The sequence below is a fragment of the Aspergillus pseudotamarii genome (genome assembly GCF_009193445.1).
Source record: "Aspergillus pseudotamarii strain CBS 117625 unplaced genomic scaffold BDV38scaffold_10, whole genome shotgun sequence".
Classification (NCBI taxonomy): Eukaryota; Fungi; Ascomycota; class Eurotiomycetes; order Eurotiales; family Aspergillaceae; genus Aspergillus; species Aspergillus pseudotamarii.
In genome coordinates this window covers 218,557-240,958 of record NW_022475024.1, presented here as the reverse complement: position 1 = coordinate 240,958, position 22,402 = coordinate 218,557, and the positions used below count along the sequence as shown (strand labels likewise).

Below are 22,402 nucleotides of genomic sequence, written 5' to 3'. Positions count from 1 at the left end.
CGCTGTCTTCCCCTTGCCATAAAAAACACACCACCGCCGTAAGTTTTTATTTGACTATCCTTTCGCTGGTGGTCTTGGTTCGCCTCAGGCTACTATTTATCTTGCAACTTTCCACAGTCAACTGACGAGACGCCACCACCCACAGGATCAACGTTCCCACTGTTGTCGGTTTTGCTCTAATCACTATTCAACTCAGCCACGTCAAGGTCCCCCCAAATTTCAAACCCCCACCACCTTCAGGGCTTAACAAGCTCTCACAACCATTCAGTATGGCTAACGACGAGTATGATGTACGTCATTTTTCTATTTATCCTTTCGCTACGTGCTTGTCTTGTATAACTAATTGAGTGATTCGGTAGTTTCTCTTCAAGGGTAAAGTTGCCACTCCCCCCCGCAGAAGCGCCGAAAGATCCAGGCATATAAAGACTTTCCCCTCGCTGAATAACACCACTAACTTGCGGTACTTATCATACAGTGGTGCTTATTGGAGACTCTGGTGTTGGAAAGTCCAACCTTTTGAGTCGTTTCACCCGCAATGAGTTCAACCTGGACTCCAAGTCGACCATTGGCGTGGAGTTCGCAACCCGTTCTATTCAGGTCGATTCTAAGACGATCAAGGCGCAGATCTGGGATACTGCTGGTCAGGAGCGTTACCGCGCCATTACCTCTGCCTACTATCGTGGTGCCGTCGGTGCCCTTCTCGTTTACGACATCAGCAAGCATCAAACCTACGATAATGTTAACCGGTGGTTGAAAGAACTGAGAGATCATGCAGATTCCAACATTGTCATCATGCTTGTGGGAAATAAGAGTGATTTGAGACACCTGCGCGCTGTGCCAACCGAGGAAGCTAAGCAGTTTGCCAGTAAGTTTCGGGCACCTACTTGAAGCGTGAGTTGGCTTTATCCTTGGCTCGCTAACTTGCTTTCAGGCGAGAACAACCTCTCCTTCATCGAGACATCTGCCCTTGATGCGAGCAACGTTGAGCTTGCTTTCCAGAACATCCTCACAGGTTAGAAATATACGCCTTTACCCAACTTTTCTTTCCGTGATGCTGACGCGCGCTTAGAAATCTACCGGATTGTGTCCAGCAAGGCTCTTGACAGTGGCGACTCGGGCCAGGCCGGTCTTGGTGACCGTCGTCCGGTGGTGGACATCAACCCTTCGCAGGATCCTGAGACGAAGCAGGGTTGCTGTTAGATGATTTCTTACTGTTAGGGGATGACACGCCTACCGCAACGATTTTTATTTTATTCTGTGATGTGATAATCGAATGGTCTTGATCTTTCTTTTTGTCTGTTACTTAGCCTCCGCGGAGATGATACACAAGAGGAACGTTGGGAACGGCATCCAGGGACACGGTCATTGTATGGTGATGCTTGTGGGACATCACATCCTAGACATCATTTTGTTGATTTTCCTCCCCTTCCCTTTCTTTTCTTTTATCTAGTTCGTTCTTATCCCTTTATGGAATTGACAATTTTCCTATTCTCTGTCTTCTACAGACCTGTGTTCGCCTTGGCACACTTCTTTGGCCTTCTCTGTCTTTTTCCTACCTCATCCCATGTACCCTTCTCACACTCTGGTCAATTATCGAAACGAAGTTTGGGTTTGTTTTTTCGGTGCCTACGTAGGACAGTGCCAAAGCAGTTCGTGTATGAGGTTATCATGGGTTGGCAATCACGAATTACAGCATGAGCAATCACTAAATCCAGCGGCAATAGCCCCGTTTCACCACCAGCCTATTAACTAGCAATTATTAATGCGGCCCATGCATATGTCGCAGATACTAATATCAACTAGCACCTAAAAGTATCATCGTAAGCGGAATATAATGAGCATCAACACCTCGGCGGTCCGAAAGGCCCACCGACCAAACAGCGGGAGCCCCACGTCAAAATGCGCGAGGTCCATGAAATTCGAATACCAGGGATTGTCCATGTACCATAAGCAAACCAAAAAATCAGGCTAAACCAGATCCATGGCCAGAGTCAGCAACAACTCGCCTCACTTGCTGCACCATCATCTTTACATGACATTCCCTATAATCCTACGTATCTTTTCCATACCAGATATTTATATGGAGTATTCTGTGACAAGAGAAAAAAAAGGTCCCCACAAGACAGCGCGCACTAAGCACTCTAGCCCTAGTACCTAAATTCCACGCTGGAGTCCGCAAACCCACCGCAAACTCCCCCATTGGTTCTTGATTCTTTAGCTCTCTGCGTTTGCCGTTCGCGCCCCAGCGCCCCAGTCGACAGCGTCGGATTCTCGACCCCCAGTGTGGTTTAGGGTGGGCCGATCAGGGGGGTTTTGGGGGGGGGGGGGAGGGTTTAATTAGGTTATTTGGATTCCAGAACGTTTGGATAACGGCCGAAGTTCGAACCTGTGGATGGGAGATTGGATTATATTGGCGTTTTCTATTTTTGGGAGGATTGGAAATTACTGTAGGGAGGTGAATTGTTCATGCGGAATTTATTTGGTGGAATCCCTGATTTTTAGATGGATGTTGTACCCTTGCTTGCTTATGAAAAGGTTCTTCATGGAGATACGGTTGTGACAACACTACATAGGTACACTGGTAGCTCCGTAATACGTTTGAGTAGTGCATAGCGCAAATATGCTATGCATTAATCCCACACGATTCCTACCTCCCGGTCTGAAATGGCCGCCCTGAACTCTTCGATATCGTCGCCTCTCTCTTTCATCACCCATTCGAGTGTATCCCCGAATGTCTCTCCATTGTCGCGAAACCAGTCTCCCAGGGAGTGCACATAGCCCTCTACCTGTTCTTTCAGGGGCGCATGTTCGCGCAGCCAGAGCACCTGGCCTGGATCAAGCTTCATCATATCCTGGACCACGTAGTAGTGAGGGATCTCATCGCCCCAGCCTTCGGCGCCGGGATCATGAAAAAAGTCATTCCGGAACCTAGATCTATATTTCGCCGGCGACTCAGTAAAGTTGGCAGCATGCGCGGTATGATAGTATTGGTCGACCGAATTCGGGCTATCAAAGAGCCCGGGAGACCCGAGAGGGCCGGGCGCTGGGTAATTCAGATGGATGTTGAATGCCAACTGGTGGTGACTTTCGGGGAACCGTTTGCGAAACTTTCGCTGAATCGTTCCATTACTAGGACAAATATGATTCTGGACGACATCGGCGATAATGAGACGCACGTCCTCGATATCACCCAGCTCCTGCGTAGACCAATTATGCAGGAGCAGCGCGCGCTCGGTGACAACATGTGGGAGCTTACGGCTGAAGCGATCATGCGTACGCGTATGGAATGCGCGATGGTAAAGCCATAGGCGATAGATAGCTCGGCGGAGGCGGAATCGCTCGTCATCTGTCAATGATCGTCGGTTTTCATAATCCACCTTCCATTTTTTGACGGGATAGATTGTCTCCCATTTCCGAGCTACGCGTCCGACTTGGACTATTTGTTTGAAGAGGGGGTTGGTCATGGGAGGCTTGCGTATTAAGTGAGCTGGTTGGCTTGCGTTTTGCGTTACAATTTGGACGATCTCCTCTATTGGTCCGAATTCACGCTCGGCAATATCGGTGAGAATTTGGAGCTTATTGGATCTGTTAAAGACAGTACGAAGTCGTCGACAGGATGATGCGAGACTTAAAATGTCGGTAATTGTTTGACAGGAACGAAATACATGGAGCAATAGCTCCGTGGCTAGATGATTCAATGGCATCGCTGTTATATGTTTTGCGCTACACTCGTTAGCCGTGGTCACCACCAAACATAGCTTGGGACCCGAACCTTGCTAGCTTACTATAGCAACGCAAAAGGTAGGTAGTTTAGATAACACAGCTGGATAGTGGATTTTGTGTAATATAGTGGACAGTCGCTGCCCAAGCCAGCGCTGCCCTCGCGATCGCAAGTTGGACTAAGTCGAGACCCCGCCCTTGGGGCTGTCCAAAACAAAACAAATCTGGTCCCTAGAGAAACAAGAACACATGGTGATATGGAGGTCAAGCCCAGACAGCCGCAGAGGGCTAAACGGCAAGAATGGTGCCATGGTGGTTGACGGAGGGATGGAGTCAAGCCCCAAGCGGATGTTATGACTCTTAGTTATATGGCAGCGCTTATCTAATCTCCGCCCTTAACTAACTACAGCTAAATCTCACATCATTCATAGTTTATGATGTACGAACTTCTAAGGATAAACAAAGCCCAATATCTGGTTGCTATGGTACCATATTCAGTCAAATGCGCATGGTTTCTGCAGCACTTATGCCCTAATGCGATAATTCAGCCTAAAAAATGAGCGACTTCTACCAGCCGGTGGAAGGACTTGGATCGGAATTTATCATGACATTTGAACTTTTATTATGTTGTTTCACACCAGACGCCTTTTAGACCATGATAAGGTGCCCCTTGCATCTCAAACACATGTACATCCCCTTAGGATATCGAGTCTAATAGCACTAACAAGAAGAGACAAAATGAATGAAAAGTAAACGGAATAAAGCAAGCAATCATGCGAACAACTGCCTGTTGTCCAATGCATCTGGTTTGCGCTGGCCTTCTCCCAATCCCAAATTTGTCCGCTTAGCGAAACGGTCGGTTTGCACGTCTCTGCGCTTCGCGTGGCGGGCTGCCTTGCTAATACGAATATCGTGACGGACCTGGTTCGGGCTCACGTATTCCTTGTTCTCGTAGATAACAGGACCGCCGAAGCTGCCCTCCAGGATGACAATCGGGGTCAAAACGAAACGAGGTCCGACCTCGACAAGCGAAACTTCTGGTAGACCATCCTTGCCCTTAGGTACAGGCTTCACGGTTTCCTCACCATCCTCAGGCTTCTTCTTGCCTCCACCTTCGGACTCTCTGATCTCGTACACGCGAATCCAGATCTTGCCGTCGACGCCAAACACACCAATGATACGATCGATGAAAGGCTTCATTCCCTTGACACCACGCTTAGGGACGGAGAAGACACCCCGCAGCATCTCCCGGACCAGTCCACGGTACTCGTTGCCTGGCTGGCTCATAACCGGGCCTTGTTCGTCGAATGAGCGATCAAAAACCACAACACCACGGCCACCCTTCAAGCAGTTGCCGCTGAATCCAGCATTCAGTTCGCCCATAGTGTGTAAATTGTTAACGTGGAATTTGAGTGTAGGTCCGTTCGGGGGACGAGCGAGCCAGAGGTACAAATCTTGACCACGCTTGCGAGCCTCAAGGAAGAAAATAACGTTGCAGGAATGAAGGTCAGCGAGATCGTTCAAAAGTAAGTTGTATCCAGCGGTCTTCTTTTTAGTATCGAGTTTGCTTTCTTTGTGGGTATGAGGGAGTAAACCGGTAAGGTCTGCAAGCAAGTGCCGATGGCTAGTATCAAAACCGATCAGCAATACTGTTCCTTTTGTTCAATTAGGACCAAGACACTATGAACATACCGAGATGTGACACCCCTGGAAGTCAACATAAGAACCCGAGTCTTTGGCATATATCCAGCAGCAAGCTGCTTCTTGGCTGATTCCAAATCTTCTTCCTCCTCTTCTTCGCTGTCGCTTGTATCGTCGGCGTCGGCGAGAAGGTCAGCCATCTCAGCCATTTCTGCGTCTGAGTCGTCCTGCTCTTGCTCTCTGGCAAGCTGCTTAGCCTGTTTCTTAGACACTGACTTATATACTGCCGCCATTTTGAATTGGGGAATAAACTGAAATAGAGAAAATCTAAGTTGTCGATCAGCGCAGCAAAAAGCTTCCAAAAAAGTTGCGGGCAGAATATTTTTCTGGACCTTACCGCCTTCCAAATCTCTGCGCCGTAGTTTATCTTTCACGTGATACTGCCGAAAAAGGCAATTCATGAGAAGTATCTACTAGTACTACCAAAGCACCATCAAACCCACATTCTAGCAGGCAGTTGTGTATTTGTGGTCAAACTATATTTGCTGCAAGTATTTGTTGATTCAAGATAGATGGTTGAATAATATCGCATAAGGAAGTCCAGCTAAGTGCAAGTACTATCGCTAACTCTCAAATATATATACTCGTAACCTGTGTTGATCTCTCACTACATTTTATGAATCCAATTTTGTATTTTCATAAATTTGTACCTCACAGGGAGGTTCAATCTGTTTTCGATATGGTACAGTATGTTACGTACATGCGTTAAAGCCCTGATTTAAGGATATGAGTTCAACGCCCTTTCCAAACCGGAGAAGCCTTCTTGCGTTACTTTCATGCCTGCTACCCGATTTGCAAAACCTAGCTTTTGTGAAAGGCTCCAAGCATCGCCTTGATAAATTAACGCATGGAGCATACCGGCTATAAATGTGTCTCCAGCACCAATAGTGCTTACATAGTGTTAGCGAGATTGGCTCAGTAGCGCACTTTTCTCAGTCACTTACTCAACAACCTTAAAGTCTGGTGCAGTATAAGCTGGACTGTGAATCACGTCACCAGAACTTGTCTCTAACGCTACAGCCCCATCCTCACCCCATGTGCAGAAGAGAAGTTGCCTGATATTTCGAGTCAGCCTCTGGGCGACGGTGCAAAGAAACCCTGAGACTTACGCTTTGTGTGTAAGTAGAGATTGTTTCCGGAGGCACTCTTTGGCTGACGTGTAACCATTCCCCTGCTTAATTCTTAGTCAAAAGTCTAACATTGTAAGCGCGAGCGAGGTTACCTGAGCCCAGCTCTTCGAGTAGAAGACAACGTCGGCTTCCATAGCCAGCTCTTGTAGGCCTCCTCGTCCAGGCTTTTCTACTTCGACACTGATTTTCAAAGATGGAAACTGTTGCCGAAGATATTGTATACAGGCCAGCGTGACATCAGGTATGCGACCCTAGATTTACGATTCATAAGAATGATGAGGCCAAGGAATATAAAAAGGGTTGACTGACTTCAAAATGAAACCATGTGGCCTTTGAGCCCAGGTCGTCTGCGATTCGCTTTAACTCATTCACTGTCATCTCGGGGAGCTCATTGTAGTTAACAATAGTCCTGCTCCCAGAGGACTGGCTTTTGATGATATAACTTGAAGCTGGCTCTGCATATTGCTCTCGATAGATACAATGGGTGAGCTGAACACGAGGCTCAAAGGCAGACTGGATTTGCTGAGACGCAATAGAAGATTTTGCTGGCAGAATGGTAATAAGATTCAGCGATACCCCTGTCTGCGACGGGCTATGCGCTGTCAATTGTTGGAGTACTTCCAGAGTATTAGGGCAATTGCCCCCTCGTCGCCGTGAGATACTGGTAGCGCGTAGCTTTTCATCTTCGCCAGGGTAATGAGGGGTTCTGGGCAAACATAATGAGCTAGTGTGGACTTAGGCGCCGGGTGAAGGTGGTGCCAACCAACGTTAAGATAGTATCAACATAGCATGCACCTATGGCGACTAAAGACATTTTGACAGCAGAGTGCTCAATTTTCTTACAAAACCTCTTGCGGCAATTACTGGATACGCAGATGTATGAGCGTTTGTGAGTATGTGGGGAGGAGGGGCAGTCGTTGATAGGATTAGTCATGACCCACCCTCTAACTAACTACAGCCATATCAAACCCTACTTTTGAGGTACACGGAAATTGTTCTGTTTTTCTAGAATATCAGCAAATATAATAAATCATCTTGTAATATAAGCTATCATACACCAATAAGTGTCTTTAGACATCAAATTACCGTTGTGGGCATTAAGGAATTGCTATTGCCCCTTACCGTAGAATACCATACAGGATAACTGCAGAACTGAAGACGGAGAATGGTCAATAGTATACTCTACATTTGCCATTATCCTAATCATGCAGACATGGCTGGGAATGAGAGACCAAGTTTTAGACTCCTGAAGCAAACACATTCAGGAACTAATATTCAACCTACAAAGAACAATGGCTATTAAATATAGGTGCTATTTCCACTATATTCATGAATGATTAAGGTACACAGAATATTTTGTAAGAAACTAATAAAAACGTGTATATTTATGCGGTCACAGTTATTCTACCCTGCCTAGATGTATTTCTGTTTCATTTATCCTTTACTAAGTAGGATAATATTCTCTACAAGACAATCCAAGATCAACAATATCTGCTATTTGCCTGCGGGTTTAGGTTTATAGTTGATTCAGGGCAAACAAATCCACGTGATACTCGTACACAAAGTCCCAAAGGGACCCTGCATTTGTTGTGCTGTACTTGCAGTGAAATAGATGGGCCAGAACCCAATTTATCTTGCCTGGTAAAGTATTCCTTTATTTGCCAGGGTCTGGGAGATAAGACATGCAAATGGCGTCTCTGGAACTACAAAGCTATCCGTTCATTCTTTGTTGGTGACAAAGGTCCTTTACTTCTCTCAGTTAAGTCTAACAGTACTAGTAGTATGACAACATATCTTTGTTTTCAATTACCGCTCTTGTTAACACTAAGGGGTGAATATATGGGAGGAAATAATTATATATGCCACCTTCTGTGCGCCAGAGTGCATGTTCTTCTGTCAACTTTCGATTTTTAATATCCCAGCACATCCTGAGCATCTACTAAGCGCTTCATTAGCAAAGTTAAACTACTCATTCGACTGTGCGCTCTCTGCCATTCAAACTTGCAGCCATGTCCACTGCCCGGCGTAGCAAAGCCATGCCGACTGATGGCCCGACAGTCAAGTTCTTATATACCATCATCAAACAGCTCGATCTCAAATCAGTATGTTGACTTTCAGAGCTAAAACAAATGAGCCGGCTAAGAAGTTGAACAGATTGACTGGGGACTCGTTGCAAATCAACTCGAAATTTCCAACGGTCATGCAGCCCGAATGCGTTACTCTCGCTTCAGACAGCAGATGGAAGGCATCACATCAACGCCCCGCGCGGCTCGTACCAAGAAAAGCCCGAATAGGTCTAAATTAAGCCCTTGCAAGGCAGACTTGCTGAAAGAAGCCGATTCTTCTGATATGAAACCGGTTCTCAAACAAGAACCTCGGGCGTCTTCAAGCGAGCCAACTCCTTACATCAAGACCGATCCACATGGCCAAGGATTTCCTGCTTTGACCGATATTCCCGGCGTCACATATCATATAATATCGGGTTCACCTGCCCAGACAATCACCCCTCCTTACTCCCAAATGACAGTGTCTCCCACAGAATTGACAACGTACAGTGCGACACCGAGCTTCTTGAGCCCTACACTTGGTTTCGAGCACCAACCGAGTCCAGCTTATTCCTGGCCTCCTATAAAGTTAGAGGCGGATGAGGATCATATGTTGAGTGACGTTTTTGTCAAAGTGGAAGAACCACAAGTGGAAGTGGTGAATGCAAGCTGCAGCGAGGTGGAATTCTGTGGAATATTTGAGCCTGGACTGAAGATTGTTGAAGAGCCTAAGGATTGATGAGGTCTTTTGTGTCCTTGTATACGGATTTGTAATAGCTTTTGTACTTGTTTCTTGAGAAATTTTGTCTTAGATGCTACAGCACTATGTTAGAGATGGCTACTATGTCCTTTAGAGTAGACTTGGACTTTCATTACCTGAAAGGACACCGCAGGATTTGTTAGCAAGAGACATGGTGCCGGTGGGCAATCGTACATAATGATCTCTACTTGATCCCACATGTAACACTTTAGTTGAAATCCTACATGTGTTTCTTTATTACATAGAAAGTGATTTGGTCGTATCATATTGTCTCTCTAATAACGCCTCCCTATCGCCGTTGCGGCTGTCATCTCAATTCACCAAACCAATGACACAATCTTAGGACACTGGACCAACATCTATCAAACTGGAAGAAGCCTCAAATACTATTCTCTAATCAGTCAATCCCTTGCGTGAGAAAGTATACCACTGATATTCTCATCTCTTCCAGTGTGTTTCTCACCTACAGTTCAACATCCATTCATCTTCACACCCACGTGCCGTTTTCACATCATTTTCATGGTTAACTAAATATATTGGTGACTTTCTATCATATTATTGCCTCCAGCTAAAGTTCCCCACCATCGAGCTAACCCCCACGACCAGCCATCTGAGACCATGGCATCCGGCCAGAGTGCTACTCCCGAAGAGGGCGAATTTTTGAGCCAACAAGATGGCCGGTTTATTATCGAGTGCCTGCGAAACATTGACGAAAGCAGGAGTGTAAGCAAAATATTCCACGAATACGCCCTACCACCATTCGAACTGGCATAGCTGACATCTGTTCAGGTCAACTTGACCAATGTTGGAGCCGCGATGGGCTATACCAACACTGCATCTGTCGGCAACAGGTTCCGTGCCATTCGCAAGCGGTACGGCTTCCTCAATCTCGAGGCTACCACTAAGCCATCAAATGTGAACACTACCTCAGCTGCTTCTATGCCAATCACTTCCCCCGGACAAGGCAAGCGCAAGGGCCCCGGTGGTGGAAGAAAGAAAAACGTGACCAAGACCGAACCCGAAGACCCTTTCATCACCGACAATTCTGAGGCCGAAACCATTATCGCAGTTGAAGTACCCAAGATCAAGGCAGCACTTAAGAAGGGGATCAGGAAGGGAGCCAAAGTAACTTCTACTCCTATCCCGGCTATTGAGCTTGGAGCTCCTAGGGGAAGCAAGCATTCCAAGGCAAATCCAGAGTCGAAGGTCAAGACTGAAATTTTGAAGGATGAGAGCATTGACGTTAATCTTCTTAACGCGGTCAATGACGCGATGGAGATATATGAGGATCGCAAGGGCTTTGAAATGGCGTAGATGGGTGTTCTGCATCTGCCGGAAATTTGTCCTTTTGTGAGTCCTGCATCATTCGACTTACGGTGCCTACGAATAATTTTTCTTAGTAGATGCTGCGCCGCTTTGATTTTATTCTCTCCATTGAAGGGCTTCAGATGATCGGTGGGGTCTTACTTATGATTCTGACGGACTCTAAGTAGCATGTGAAAGGAGGTTTGGTTTTGTGCTTTATTCGTACAGCAGTTTATCTACATCCCCGGTTTGATACTGAGGTTATTGGACAGGCAAACAAGTTGTTACATATTGAGAACGATAGCCACCGGTTGATTCTCGAAACTACATAAGGCCCAGCTAAGAGAGCTGACTCCCACTGACATTGTAGTGAAAATAACATCTGTAAGCCATTCAGTAGGATTTGAATTTAGTGTGAGTAGATCTAAAGAACCACTTTCTATTCAACGTTTGCATGGCTCAATGCGGAGTCTAGAAAGTGAAGCACATCTCTCACGCTTCATTCAAGACAAGAAGGGTTGACAAATGAACTTACGCATCGCCGCTGTACTGGATTTATTCACTGCACCGCGCATGTCATTGCAACTACCTGTCTTCTGTCTATGCAACCCCAGTGTTGTTTTTCTCTTTCTTCCCCTTCAAACCTCTTGCCTTCCAGTATCATCCATCTTCTGTTTACTCAACTACTCCCCCAACAAGCTTACTGAAGCGTACACTGAAAGACTCTTTTCAGTTTATTATCACCTTAGAAGGGTAACATCAAACTCGAGAAAAAGTTACTCAAATTGCCCACCATCACCGACTCGGAGCAGATTGAATTCCTCCTTAGCTGTGTCCGTCACGCAAACAGCGGCAAGGTAAGAGAGCACACACGCAGATACTGTTTACACAGCCGACACACTCCGTCCAAAATCTCTCCAACTTTAGAGCACCCAGAACTGATTACAACGCAACTTTGCATCACTCACAGGTTGATTTCGGAGAAGTTGCGAAAGAATGCAGCATCGTCTCTAGAGGAGCTGCGTAAGTCCCTGCTGCTTCTCCGTTTCCCAAGTATTTTTTGTCTAAAGCAGTTCTGAATGATAAACTAGCGCGAAACGCTACGAGCGTCTCTCAAAAGGCCGCAGCAACGCCCCTGGCGGTGGATCCGCAGTTGATACCCCAACTCCAAGCCCCAAAAAGGCTACTAAGTCATCGGTCGCGAAGCGCAAGGCTGCACCGAAGACAGCAGTGCCAAAGAAAGCAGCTGCCCAGAAGGGGAAAGCGATGAAGGTGGTTGCCGTTGCCCTCGCGGAAATTCTGGTTAGGCAAAGGACTGACTTGGCAAAGGTTGAAGAGCCTTCTTCTGGAGAGGAAACTGAGATCGACGAGGCTGCCCTTAGGGTTAGTGATGATGCTTTATTTGATCAATTCTGTAATGCTGACTGATGTTGGGGATGGGTATGTGCAGGTTGAAGGACTGTGACGCGGAGGCTGGAAAGCCTCTCAAGGTGAAGGAAGACTATTGAGAATGGCTTGTTGGCTTGGTGGTTGGGTGTGTTCAAGCTAGGCTTTTTGCTTTGACTTTCTCTCGCTGCGGTTGGAGATGGGTTCATATGCTTCCAGTGTTTTGAAGACTGGGGGCTTGCTTTAGCATGTCGACAGGGTCCTCCTATTTTATCAAGAATCTACGAAGTACAGAAGCCCAGATTTACTTCACGTAAGGAGCATGGAAGTATGTGCAAAGAGCACTCAGTGCAGTCTTAGGTATTGCTCTATAAACATGCTATAATTTAGACAAGAAACGAGGCCGCTCAAGGGGTATCTGTAAGAAACCTAAACTAAACACAGAACAGAATGCTTCCAGGCAAACAGATGGAAGATCATGTCTAGATCACATCAGTTAAAGAACGAAGCTTGCTATCAAGCAAGCAAATGAGATAACATGCTCAACACAACAAAGCAGCTGGTAGTCAGTCTTCCAGCGCACTGAATTCTACCACTGTAGCAATGGCTTATATGTCTGCCATTACAGACTCCAGAATCTTGCGCTTATACTGGGACAAGGCACGCTCCTTTTTCTGCATCTGGGAGCGAAGCTTTATATACCGTTGTTTCCAGGTCATCTCAGGAACAGTATTCTCTGCACCATCCACTTCGAATTCGCCATCTGTCGAGCTATTCACATCTGCGACACTATTGTCCAGGTCCTCTGTCACTCCGGGCGCATTTCCGGTCTTGTTGTTTTCCAGATTGTTGATATTGAAATCACCGTAAGTGACCTTCGTCGAGAAACGAAGTCCATGCTTATATTCCTGGACGATAGTATAGGTGGAATTTGATGAGCGTTCCTCATTGCTGGATGCCACTTGTGCATCGATGGAAGGCGCAGTCGCCGTTCTAATATCTATTGTCATCGCACTCTCTGTTACGCCAGGGTAGCCAAAATGATGCCCTAACCCAAGATGCAGAGCTGACAAAAGAACTGGCATCCCCAAAGGCAATTGAGAATACGAAGCAGTCAGATTAGCGCTCATAGACAAAGAGATTGTTCGGGCCTCTTCAGCACTTAAAGGAGTGGAGCGACCAGTCACTTTTCCACGCAGCAAGTCACTGGAGAGCACACGAACGAGCTCATCGGACGAAATGTCCGCATTTGGGTTGATACTGCGATGTGCACCAGTTGGCGCGTTCGTTGCTGCACCGGGAGTGTCGTGCGGGGGAGCTGAAGCGCTGTTATGCTGTTGTCCCTCAATTTTAAATGATGCATTGTTGACACCATTCACCATTAGTGTTGGCGGTGTCGCGAGACGGACTGGCGCGCCTGGGTGCTGTGGGACTTGCAGCTGAAGTTTGTTTGGTCTATTACCGCCAGGAAAGGGTGTAGGAGATTGTTGGTATTGAGCGTTGGAATAGCGACCGGAAGGATCCTGGTCTAAAACAGTGGAAGGAGGTCTTGCGTTGGAGCTATGTAAATGGGATGGCTCAGAGCGACTAGGGTTCACTGGAAAAGAGGAAAAGGGGCCGGATGTTGTCCCGCGACCGGGAGGTCGTCCCCGAGTTTTCCCAGTAGACGATCCATTGTTGGTCGGCCAGGCAGATGAAACAGCTGGGCCATGACGCCGTTTAGGGCGCGACTTCTCGGACGACGGCGTAACCGCTGACCGAGGCTCCGTAGGAGGCAGAAATACGTCGGATGGATGGTGACCCCTAGGAAGAATTGCAGAGTGCGGGTAATTTGAAGGTGAAGCCTCTCGATCAACTGATCTCCACCGAAGATCCTGGCCTTGCTGAGCAACTGGGTTCCCTGACGGGCCATTCGCCCCAAATGAGGATGTGGCTGCTATCCACGGATCGTTTGGCTCGATCTCATCAGGGAAGGCACTAAATGGAATTGCACTTTGAGGGAAAGTCGCCGAGTGAGCTGGGAATGTACTCGTGTGTAAGATGCCCACAGAGGTATCGAGCTGTGGCCGTTTGGATAATCTATCATTCATACCCTCCCTCTCGTCCGCTCGCTTTCTACCTCGCTTGGGTTTCCACTGAGGGACGAGGGCGCGTAACGCAAGGTCCTCCTCTAAAGGCACTCCGTCGCGGCTCTCGCTGACCACTGCATTGTTGGCGGGAAGTTGAGTATAATAAGGATGAGGATGGCCAAGACAGTATTCAAAGAAAGCATCAACATGCATCGCTCGCATCCAACGCTATGATAATTTAGTAAGGATCCTACAACAAGATAAAACACTCGACCGACCTTTAGGCGAACAGCATATTGCTGGACCTTTTGCGTGCTTTGCCCCTGCTCCAAATCAGGCGGTTCCACGCCTAGCTCGGTTGCCAAAGATATCCATGTTTTCAACTCTTTGCTGTCTAGTTTCCGAATAAGTTCCCAGAGCGTGAAGATACTAAAGCTTTTGCCGTCACTCCGTGGGGGACACCGGAAAGTCTTTCGCAACTCGCTAGTGTCTACAGACAGAGGCACATTTGGATTACAATAGAAAATGAACATCACGTAAGCGTCATCAATGGTTTCATCTGTAATGTCACGGGATGGCAGCGATCGGGACTCTGCTTGGTCTAAGGACTCTCTAGGTGGTTGCCTCTGGCGGAGAGGATCGTACACTGGAGGGGACATCGATGGCCCCGAGCGTGCAGCAGATGATGGGGGAATGGCCGGTCGCGAAACTGTCGGCGAGGATTGAATACTGCGTGGAGTTGCTTTGCGATGAAGTGGGGGAGATTTGGAGGCCGCCATCCGGCTGCGAGCACTGCCTAGGGAAGAAGCGCTATGTAATCCAGGTTCCAACGTAGGTGGATACCTTGCATACTGCTGGACAACCATCGGCGGTGCCCCTAAGTCGCTCCTCTCCGAAGGATTCATGACATTCGGAAACGAGCTTTCCATCATGAGTCAACAAGCTAAGACTCCCTCAAGTAAACAATGGCGCAATAAGATAAGGACGATTGGTGCGTGCTGAGTAGATAGCTGGGTATCATAGGTATGGGTAACGACAAAAGCAAAGATTTCAAAATTGAGCGCGTATAGACAGTAGGCTATAATTAGATCGAAATGGGCGCGCTTAGCTTAGGGACCAGCCCAATCGAGCGCATGAATTGACAAGTATTTATATAGTAGGTAGCGCATACACAATCAATGTCGGAAATTGCAATCCATGTGGGCAGAAGCCTTGAAGGAAACAGAGCGCCATCATCACCACGGAATCGACGGGGAAGAAAAGAGGAGAAGGTGGCTGGAAGAACGGCGGCGCTTTAAAAGAAGGCCGATGATAGACTGGGAGGAGCTGACTGTTTCTATTTCGGGATTCCCCTCGATGCCCATCCCGGCCTAGCGTTGTGGCCTCAGGGCGGGGGAGTTGATGCCTGTCAATGCCTTGCTTGGTCTTTTGGCCCCAGTCACATGCTCCGCTATCTCTGATTGGGGGTTACTTCACCGCGCCGCGCCTGGACGATCAGGCAATCCATTCATCATCATTCAATGACGGATTCTGATTTTCTTATCGATAAACCTGCCCATGAACTCCTTCCAGAGCAGCATTCACGGTTCATTGACTTCATTAGTCCTCGGCTTTCTTCACCTCCATCATACGGTCGCTGCAAAGTCACAGAATCTTTATTTTTCTTGGTCCTGACGTCAAGCCTCGAACTGCAGTAGACCTTAAACCAGTGCCTCCCTTGGAGCTCTTGGTCGAGCGCTGTCGCATTTCGCAGATCATGTGCAATTTAGTACCTTTCTGCTTCGCCCCTCATTGTTCGTAGGGCGATCCAGCCCACTCGCTATGGCTCCTTCTATAGGCTCATCTCACCGTCGGCCGTTCAAGCAATCTCGTCCTGTTCGCTCCAGCCGCACGCAAGTTCAATCGTACCATGAAGAAAGCAGCTCAGAAGATCGACTTAATGAAGACCCCGATTCCGACGACGAACAAGCCAGACGTCTCTCTCTTTCTTTGCGCCCTCGCGATTTGAATCGCGTGCCCGTGTCATATCGCGAAGAATCCACGGACGACAACTTTGAAGGAAGTGCGAGCGGTGAGGAGCCAGAGACCTCAGTGCCCGTTGAATCCTCGACTCGAACGTATCCGCTTACCGAACCAACAAGTCGCCGCAATCCACATAGACCCCAACGTAAACGGATTGTGGAAACGAGGTCTCGAACTAAGCAATCAAAGAGAACCTCTAATGATAAGCGCTTGGAAGTGGGTAGGCCTGTTTATAAACGAAGGAAAGTGGAAGAGAATATTGGCCCGCTCGTGGGCTCTGGTGTTATCCCCCCTTGGCAAGCTCTTCCTTACCACATCCTGTTTGATATATTCTATAGCGCTGCATATCCTCTAGTGGATGAGAAAACTGCAACCAGAAACAGCTCAGTACAATGGCTTGTGAATGTCTCTCTGCTTTGTCGCACCTTCCACGAGCCCGCGATGGCTGCTCTATACCACTGCCCCCCTCTGATACCCGCCGCCAAAGCACACGGACTGCTCAATCTCTTATCCAAACCGCAGGAGTCTCTTTCAACCAATTACGTTAACAAGATTAGAGAATTACATATCGACGCAGAGATCCTTCTATCTTACAAAAGTGGCCCGACCCTGGGATACTTTGAACTGCCAAGGTTGGTAGAGAGAGCACCCCAATTGAAAACATTGCGCCTCTATCATAGTGATGACTATGTTGTCGGTCTTCCTCTCTGGCAGAGGACGAAATGGGTTTATCCTGAAAGTCTTTTCACGTCACTCATATCAAGCTCGATCCGCCTGCGCAGTTGGGATTGGAACAGCCGCTTTATGGAAACAAGGGCGCTACTTCCGTACATGATGGAAAAACATCTTCAAGCTTCATTCGGCGGCCTACGGGAGCTCAGGCTGCTGCATATTGCCTCGGAAGATTCTGACGTGGATGATCCTACTGACCTGTCAAACGAGAGGGAAGTTGTCCTTGCGACAGCGCTTAAAGAACTCCCAGAGCTACATCGCTTGGAGTTCCTGGAGTGTTCGATTGTGAACGAGCATCTTTTGCCCAACTTACCTCCAGCGTTGACGTCGCTCATGATAAACAACTGCGATGAAGTAACTACGGCAAACTTTAGTGCCTTTCTCGCAACCCATGGCCAGCATCTTCGGGACTTGGCTCTAAGTCACAATCGCCATTTGAGTCTGTCTTTCATAGTAGGCTTGGCGCAGTCTTGTCGAAGTCTGGAGAAATTTAAGATGGACATCTCAATACATGACTTGTCTAGTTATCATGACGTCGAACCTCACTTCAGGGAGCTTCTCAATAGCTCGGAGGTCCCAACGTGGCCATCTACTCTACAAGACATTGAGTTGATACAGCTACGCAAATGGGACGATACAACGGCGGATGTATTCTTCACATCCCTTCTTGATGCAGCTCCTGAATTGCAGAACTTGCGGCGATTAGTGATTAGCGCGATTCTCAAGATTGGGTGGCGCGATCGTGCATCTTTTCGGGAAAAGTGGATTGGCAAGCTCGAGAAAGTCTTTTTAAGGCGAAGTGCACCTCCAGATGCCGCCCTTAGCACTATTCCTCCTGCCTCCCGGCCTCCCGTACCTTGTAGCTCAACTGGTAGTCTAGTTGGAGACAATAAACCTACTCAGCCAGATTCTCTCGGTAGTGGACTTTCGACACCCTCGAAACGAAAAAGCGCCCGCCTCGCTCAACAAAAGCTTTCTGAGATTGAGGATGATGCTGGCTTGAGTGCATCTCACCGCGCAACACCTGACAGTGACGATAACCAAAAGCCGCTTGCTGTACAAGGCATGTGTGACGTGGTTATGGTTCGCATTGACAATCAACGCCCAAGTGAAACCCAATTCAATGAGGAAGATTTCCTTGATGATGAAGTGAGTGGTGATGAGGACTGGAACGGATATGACATGGATGCGGGCGATACAACTCACGCCTGGTAAAAGGAGAGTCCATTTCTTCTCTCTCTCTCTCTCTCTTTTTTTTTTTTTTTTTTTTTTTTCCCCATCTCTTTCTCCTTGTTTATTTATATATATATGCATTATGCGAGTCTGCTGTCATGAAGCTGCCATGGAGTGCTTTCCAGCATCGGTTACCTGCTTTTTGCTTTGTTCTTCTGTCAGTATTGTTTTTCATTGCCAGGCTTTCTTTACCATGTGATACACCCGGGGGTCTATGATGCTTTTAAGGAGTTCGGGTTAGAGTTACAGGTTGATCGGACACGGATGGCTATATGGAGGTGTATGGGTTGGCAGGTTCCCTTTATCATCTTGCTGGTAATGGCCTGTTGTTTCGTATTCATGGTACTCGTGTGCCTGTACTGATAGTTCTTGATGTATGACTCTTGCGGTAGAGAACATAATTCCAGGATGGATTTGCGTTCAAAGGTATCGCATACACCGAAGAGCTATACTAGATACAAGAAGTATTTATAAACCGTAACGGCAATTTGCAGCGGTATGCTAGAGCATAATGTGCCTCGCAGGCGTCCTTCCAACCATAGTCAAATAATATCATGATATAGGGATCACTACAGCCTCGTTAGCAATGCCCTCTCACTCAAGGCCACTTCCACATACAATCAGTACTGGAAATGGAAATATCCATTTGCATTGTAGACACGTTCACCAAGGTTGACGTCGCGTGGTTGATAGTTACCGTTCCGATCGCGCAATTGGGCGCGGAGAACAGGGACATTTGAACCACCCTCGATCGCGAAATGGACATCTTTAGCGGTCTCGGAGAAGTTCTGGCCGCCCCATTGAAAGTGGCCTATGATACAAGTTAGAGCTAGTCATTCATCTTGGCAAATGTCAGGAAAGTACCATCATCATTTCCGAGATGCTCATCCAGATTAACTCTCGCCTCGCGCCATTGACCGTCCTCGCATCGGAGTTCAGCAACCAAGATATTCTTTCCCTCGACTCTGATGTTTTGGGCACTCGATTGGAAATCCATGTTGGCTAAGGGATTGTTTGTTGAGGATACTTGTTGTGACTGTGTTATGATGAATTGAGGAAGAAGACTGGAAAACAGATTTAGCAGGGCAAGCAGCTGGTATTTATATCTGAGTCTCTCACGAGTGGAACCTCTCCCCCCATATGTCAAGTCAACCTCGTTAACACTATACACAATAACACATGGCTTCCAATCATTTGGTGAATTCCGCGTATGATTGACGTCGGTGGGGAGCTGAGATACTGATTTGACTTTGGTGGACTACAACAGGGTTAGTCCTCACTCCTTCCCACGGTACCATTCTCCTATTTCCCTAGGCAACAGTGGTGATTGGATCCCTATAGTGAACGGAAACCGTGTTAGATTGGCTCAAGAAGAAATGGTGAGAGACTCCCCCACCTAGTGCGACTATATGGGGTCTCTTGGCAGACACTTCAGCAGTGGGCCCTAGAGGGGGTAGTGATCAGCAGCTGTCGGACGCCAATTGCTGCAAGACCTCACTCAGATCGTGCTTGTTTGCTCTGAGGCAATTAATTTGAGATCTTTAATCCTTTGCTTCATGGAAAATGCTTGTCATTGATGGGTATTCCGTATCGCTCTACATTGGGAAAGCCACATCCGTAGATGTCGCAGCTACTGATGTCTGTAACCAAGAAAAGACCTGGGAAGAAGAGCTGTAAGACCGTATCAATAATGGCGTGAGGGGTATAAGGCTGGTCGATTTGCCCCTGGGGGTGAATTGGAGTGCAGAACTGAGATCCTTCTTTGCCTGATAATGCAATTCTTTGTTTTTTTCCCCAAAAATTTAGCCGTACGTTTAGGGAATCGCTACCTTACCTCTTTTGGTAAAAGATCGAATCCCTGAAATTCAGCGTCAAATGGTTTGATATACCCAGCACGTATCTATTTTTGCGCGGTTTCTAAGATTTCTTTTTCTTTTTCTTTCCCTCATCTTCTGTTATTTTTGCCCCCTCCCGTTTCAAATTTCTCACCGACTTCACAGTAAACCCGCCGGACCCACTTGGGATACATAGTAGTTCCATAAATATAGCGTCACCAAATATAACCATGTGTCGCAATTATGTAGTTCTGTGACGGTGGCGCCGACATAAACAATAAGGCTGGAACTCTATGGCAAAGCCATCAGCGCATCTCCCTGGTCAAAATGTTGTCCACGGTGCATGAAGATTCTGACTGACCATTCATTACGTTGTTTTCTGGCGCAACCCTCGGACGCAGTATTTATGTCGGCTATGCACTCTGAAACATCGCTCCTCCGCCCAGTGCATCTGAGAGATCCTATAAAAAGCACCCACTTGCCGCTCTGAACATTGTACAACTACCCCTCCTACCACCTCTCTGGCCATCTCGGCCGGTATAGGCGCTTGTTTGATAGGCTAGTATCTAATATAAGTAATGATATTGCTATTTAGGTGGAGTACGCCCATTTCTCGTAAACGCTGTGTTGCCGCTTCAGAGTATCCATTTGCGATAGTGCATTTCGGACCCAAAGATGAGGAGCATTGTAATATTTATGTTACGACATAAAGAAATACGAGTAGATTTATGATTGGATTCGATTAACCTGAGTTTAACTTTACATAGGCGCTCCGACAGGTCGACTTTAGTCTCGTTTCGAAGCCCAGGAATTGGACTACTGGCTGTAAATAGCGGCTTGGAGTGTCATTGGAAACGTATCATGTCGCTTATGTACAAGTTGCATTTAATTCAAGCTACTGTGTGGTTGGCGGACAGGCAACTGCTCAGCTGCATGCGGCGCAATGTGGTGCGGGTTGTATACCCTCATCCCACAGGTGGAATATCAGTCTTTTCTGTTGGAGGTAAGACGACTCAACGGATACTATCTCCGAAAAGATCGTGCGACGTAGAATAAAATGCGACGCATAACTGCCAGATTCTAAGTCTGATTGACTCGAGTCATTGTCTGACGTGAGGACCTTTGGCGGGGCAGTGGTCAACGGCTCCCCTCAGATTGGCGGGGTAGTAGTCGTTAGGCCTAACAGCTCGACTACTACTAGATCGTTTACGCTCTGCTATATACCAGGTGACTAGACTAAAACAGCAACTTTTGATCACCGCATAATTTAATATAAATTTGGGGTTTATTAATATGGATTGCCGAGGAAGGAAATAACGAAACATTAATATGTTGGAAGCCAAAACTCTAACATTATCGACTATGGCCACCCTTCGCTTCGCGTTTCCCGTGTTCATGAGTAAAAGACGTACAATGTGGCTCTAGGAAAGCTGCTTGGATTGATATATGCGCCGTACTTGAAGGGAACAGATCAGACAGTTTTGACATTGCTCAGTAGCTTGGCTAATCAAGGGCCTTTGTCTCATGCAGCAAGATCTCGTTTAGGAAATCTTATGGCGATCATATGCTGATGTTACTTTACGCATCTGGAGTATCTGGAGTATCTGTGGTGGCTGTGATGGTTCTGCCGTGCCTGTGGCATCTGTGCCAGTAGTAGTTGTACTGCCAGTGGTGGTATGATTGGATCAACATAAGATAAACTTCTCTCTTGTTCAACGCAGTTCCTTGCAAATTTGAATCGAATGGTAGCCCATAAACAGTAGATATCCATGAAAGAAAAGATCACTGCTACAATACACTAAGCTTGATGCATATTGTTAGGTAGTGCACATTTGGTGCTCCAGACACCATCTGGCATATACTTGTGGACGTCCCATGATACTTACCATGCTAATTCTAAAACGGAACGATATGTCCAAAATGGAGCAAAAGGGAGAGGGGGGGGAGTAATAGTTTCGATATTCGCATCCAACATTTTCCTATCCTCCTTACACGCTCTAGATAGAAAGAAGCTGTCTATCCATTTCGTGATAATGAGTAGTCTAGAAATGTATTTGAAAGCCTTTACACTGTTGCGCAGCTCTAACATGACTCTAGCCTAAGCTTCATGGACTATTGGGCCTACATACATGGATATCATCACCAAACAGGTTCCGTAGGTGTAGTTATATTCACCTCTTTTCGCCCTGACAATTTTATAATAGAATTCTCAGGGCAGCTTTTGGGATAGGTGAGGGTCTTGAGAGGGGTTGTATCGTTAACTCCGTTGAATCCTACTAGGTGTATGGACATTGCTGCTCACAGAGACTCCTGCGTTGACTCCGTACCGAACTCGCATTGAAGAATGTTATGTTCCTGTTGAAAAGTAATGTCTATGAGTGCCATGGTCTCTATATCAAAATCAACTGGAAAGTAGATGTGAGTTTGTTATATACAGGATTCTCTATCCTTGTCAGCAGATGAT

General features: G+C 47.0%; 9 protein-coding genes across 9 annotated transcripts; 4 read left to right on the top strand and 5 right to left on the bottom strand.

Annotated features, from left to right (window-relative positions):
* Nucleotides 1-269: 269 nt before the first annotated feature.
* Nucleotides 270-1,200, top strand: BDV38DRAFT_279724 (Rab family GTPase; the record flags this gene model as incomplete). The annotated part of the gene is made up of 5 exons (XM_032059099.1): nt 270-290; nt 360-372; nt 476-865; nt 932-1,012; nt 1,070-1,200. The coding sequence occupies 5 exons, from the start codon at nt 270-272 to the stop codon at nt 1,198-1,200; spliced, it is 636 nt and encodes a 211-aa protein (XP_031916813.1).
* Nucleotides 1,201-2,413: 1,213 nt separating this feature from the next.
* On the bottom strand, nt 2,414-4,030 carry BDV38DRAFT_239270 (uncharacterized protein). The gene is made up of 2 exons (XM_032053746.1): nt 3,773-4,030; nt 2,414-3,723 (listed from the first exon to the last, which is right to left on the bottom strand). The coding sequence occupies exon 2, from the start codon at nt 3,702-3,704 to the stop codon at nt 2,631-2,633; it is 1,074 nt and encodes a 357-aa protein (XP_031916812.1). The 5' UTR covers nt 3,705-3,723; nt 3,773-4,030; the 3' UTR covers nt 2,414-2,630.
* Nucleotides 4,031-4,215: 185 nt separating this feature from the next.
* On the bottom strand, nt 4,216-5,717 carry BDV38DRAFT_9448 (ribosome biogenesis protein BRX1). Its single transcript, XM_032064162.1, has 2 exons — nt 5,413-5,717; nt 4,216-5,344 (listed from the first exon to the last, which is right to left on the bottom strand). The coding sequence occupies exons 1-2, from the start codon at nt 5,652-5,654 to the stop codon at nt 4,492-4,494; spliced, it is 1,095 nt and encodes a 364-aa protein (XP_031916811.1). The 5' UTR covers nt 5,655-5,717; the 3' UTR covers nt 4,216-4,491.
* A 422-nt stretch (nt 5,718-6,139) lies between these two features.
* BDV38DRAFT_279721 (ketohexokinase) lies at nt 6,140-7,365 on the bottom strand (the record flags this gene model as incomplete). Its single annotated transcript, XM_032059098.1, has 6 exons — nt 6,140-6,311; nt 6,366-6,476; nt 6,531-6,592; nt 6,644-6,802; nt 6,861-7,257; nt 7,319-7,365. 6 exons carry the CDS (start codon nt 7,363-7,365, stop codon nt 6,140-6,142), a joined length of 948 nt encoding a protein of 315 aa, XP_031916810.1.
* Nucleotides 7,366-8,560: 1,195 nt separating this feature from the next.
* BDV38DRAFT_279720 (uncharacterized protein) lies at nt 8,561-9,335 on the top strand (the record flags this gene model as incomplete). Its single annotated transcript, XM_032059097.1, has 2 exons — nt 8,561-8,653; nt 8,706-9,335. The coding sequence occupies 2 exons, from the start codon at nt 8,561-8,563 to the stop codon at nt 9,333-9,335; spliced, it is 723 nt and encodes a 240-aa protein (XP_031916809.1).
* Nucleotides 9,336-9,974: 639 nt separating this feature from the next.
* Nucleotides 9,975-12,089, top strand: BDV38DRAFT_279719 (uncharacterized protein; the record flags this gene model as incomplete). Its single annotated transcript, XM_032059096.1, has 5 exons — nt 9,975-10,079; nt 10,146-10,616; nt 11,411-11,518; nt 11,632-11,684; nt 11,753-12,089. 5 exons carry the CDS (start codon nt 9,975-9,977, stop codon nt 12,087-12,089), a joined length of 1,074 nt encoding a protein of 357 aa, XP_031916808.1.
* Nucleotides 12,090-12,380: 291 nt separating this feature from the next.
* On the bottom strand, nt 12,381-15,363 carry abp2 (putative ARS binding protein Abp2). Its single transcript, XM_032053745.1, has 2 exons — nt 14,395-15,363; nt 12,381-14,344 (listed from the first exon to the last, which is right to left on the bottom strand). The coding sequence occupies exons 1-2, from the start codon at nt 15,046-15,048 to the stop codon at nt 12,656-12,658; spliced, it is 2,343 nt and encodes a 780-aa protein (XP_031916807.1). The 5' UTR covers nt 15,049-15,363; the 3' UTR covers nt 12,381-12,655.
* Nucleotides 15,364-15,678: 315 nt separating this feature from the next.
* On the top strand, nt 15,679-18,111 carry BDV38DRAFT_239266 (uncharacterized protein). Its single transcript, XM_032053744.1, has one exon. The coding sequence runs from the start codon at nt 15,938-15,940 to the stop codon at nt 18,083-18,085; it is 2,148 nt and encodes a 715-aa protein (XP_031916806.1). The 5' UTR covers nt 15,679-15,937; the 3' UTR covers nt 18,086-18,111.
* Nucleotides 18,112-18,125: 14 nt separating this feature from the next.
* On the bottom strand, nt 18,126-19,521 carry BDV38DRAFT_239264 (CVNH domain-containing protein). Its single transcript, XM_032053743.1, has 4 exons — nt 19,223-19,521; nt 18,968-19,167; nt 18,722-18,914; nt 18,126-18,672 (listed from the first exon to the last, which is right to left on the bottom strand). The coding sequence occupies exons 2-3, from the start codon at nt 19,098-19,100 to the stop codon at nt 18,724-18,726; spliced, it is 324 nt and encodes a 107-aa protein (XP_031916805.1). The 5' UTR covers nt 19,101-19,167; nt 19,223-19,521; the 3' UTR covers nt 18,126-18,672; nt 18,722-18,723.
* Nucleotides 19,522-22,402: the final 2,881 nt, after the last annotated feature.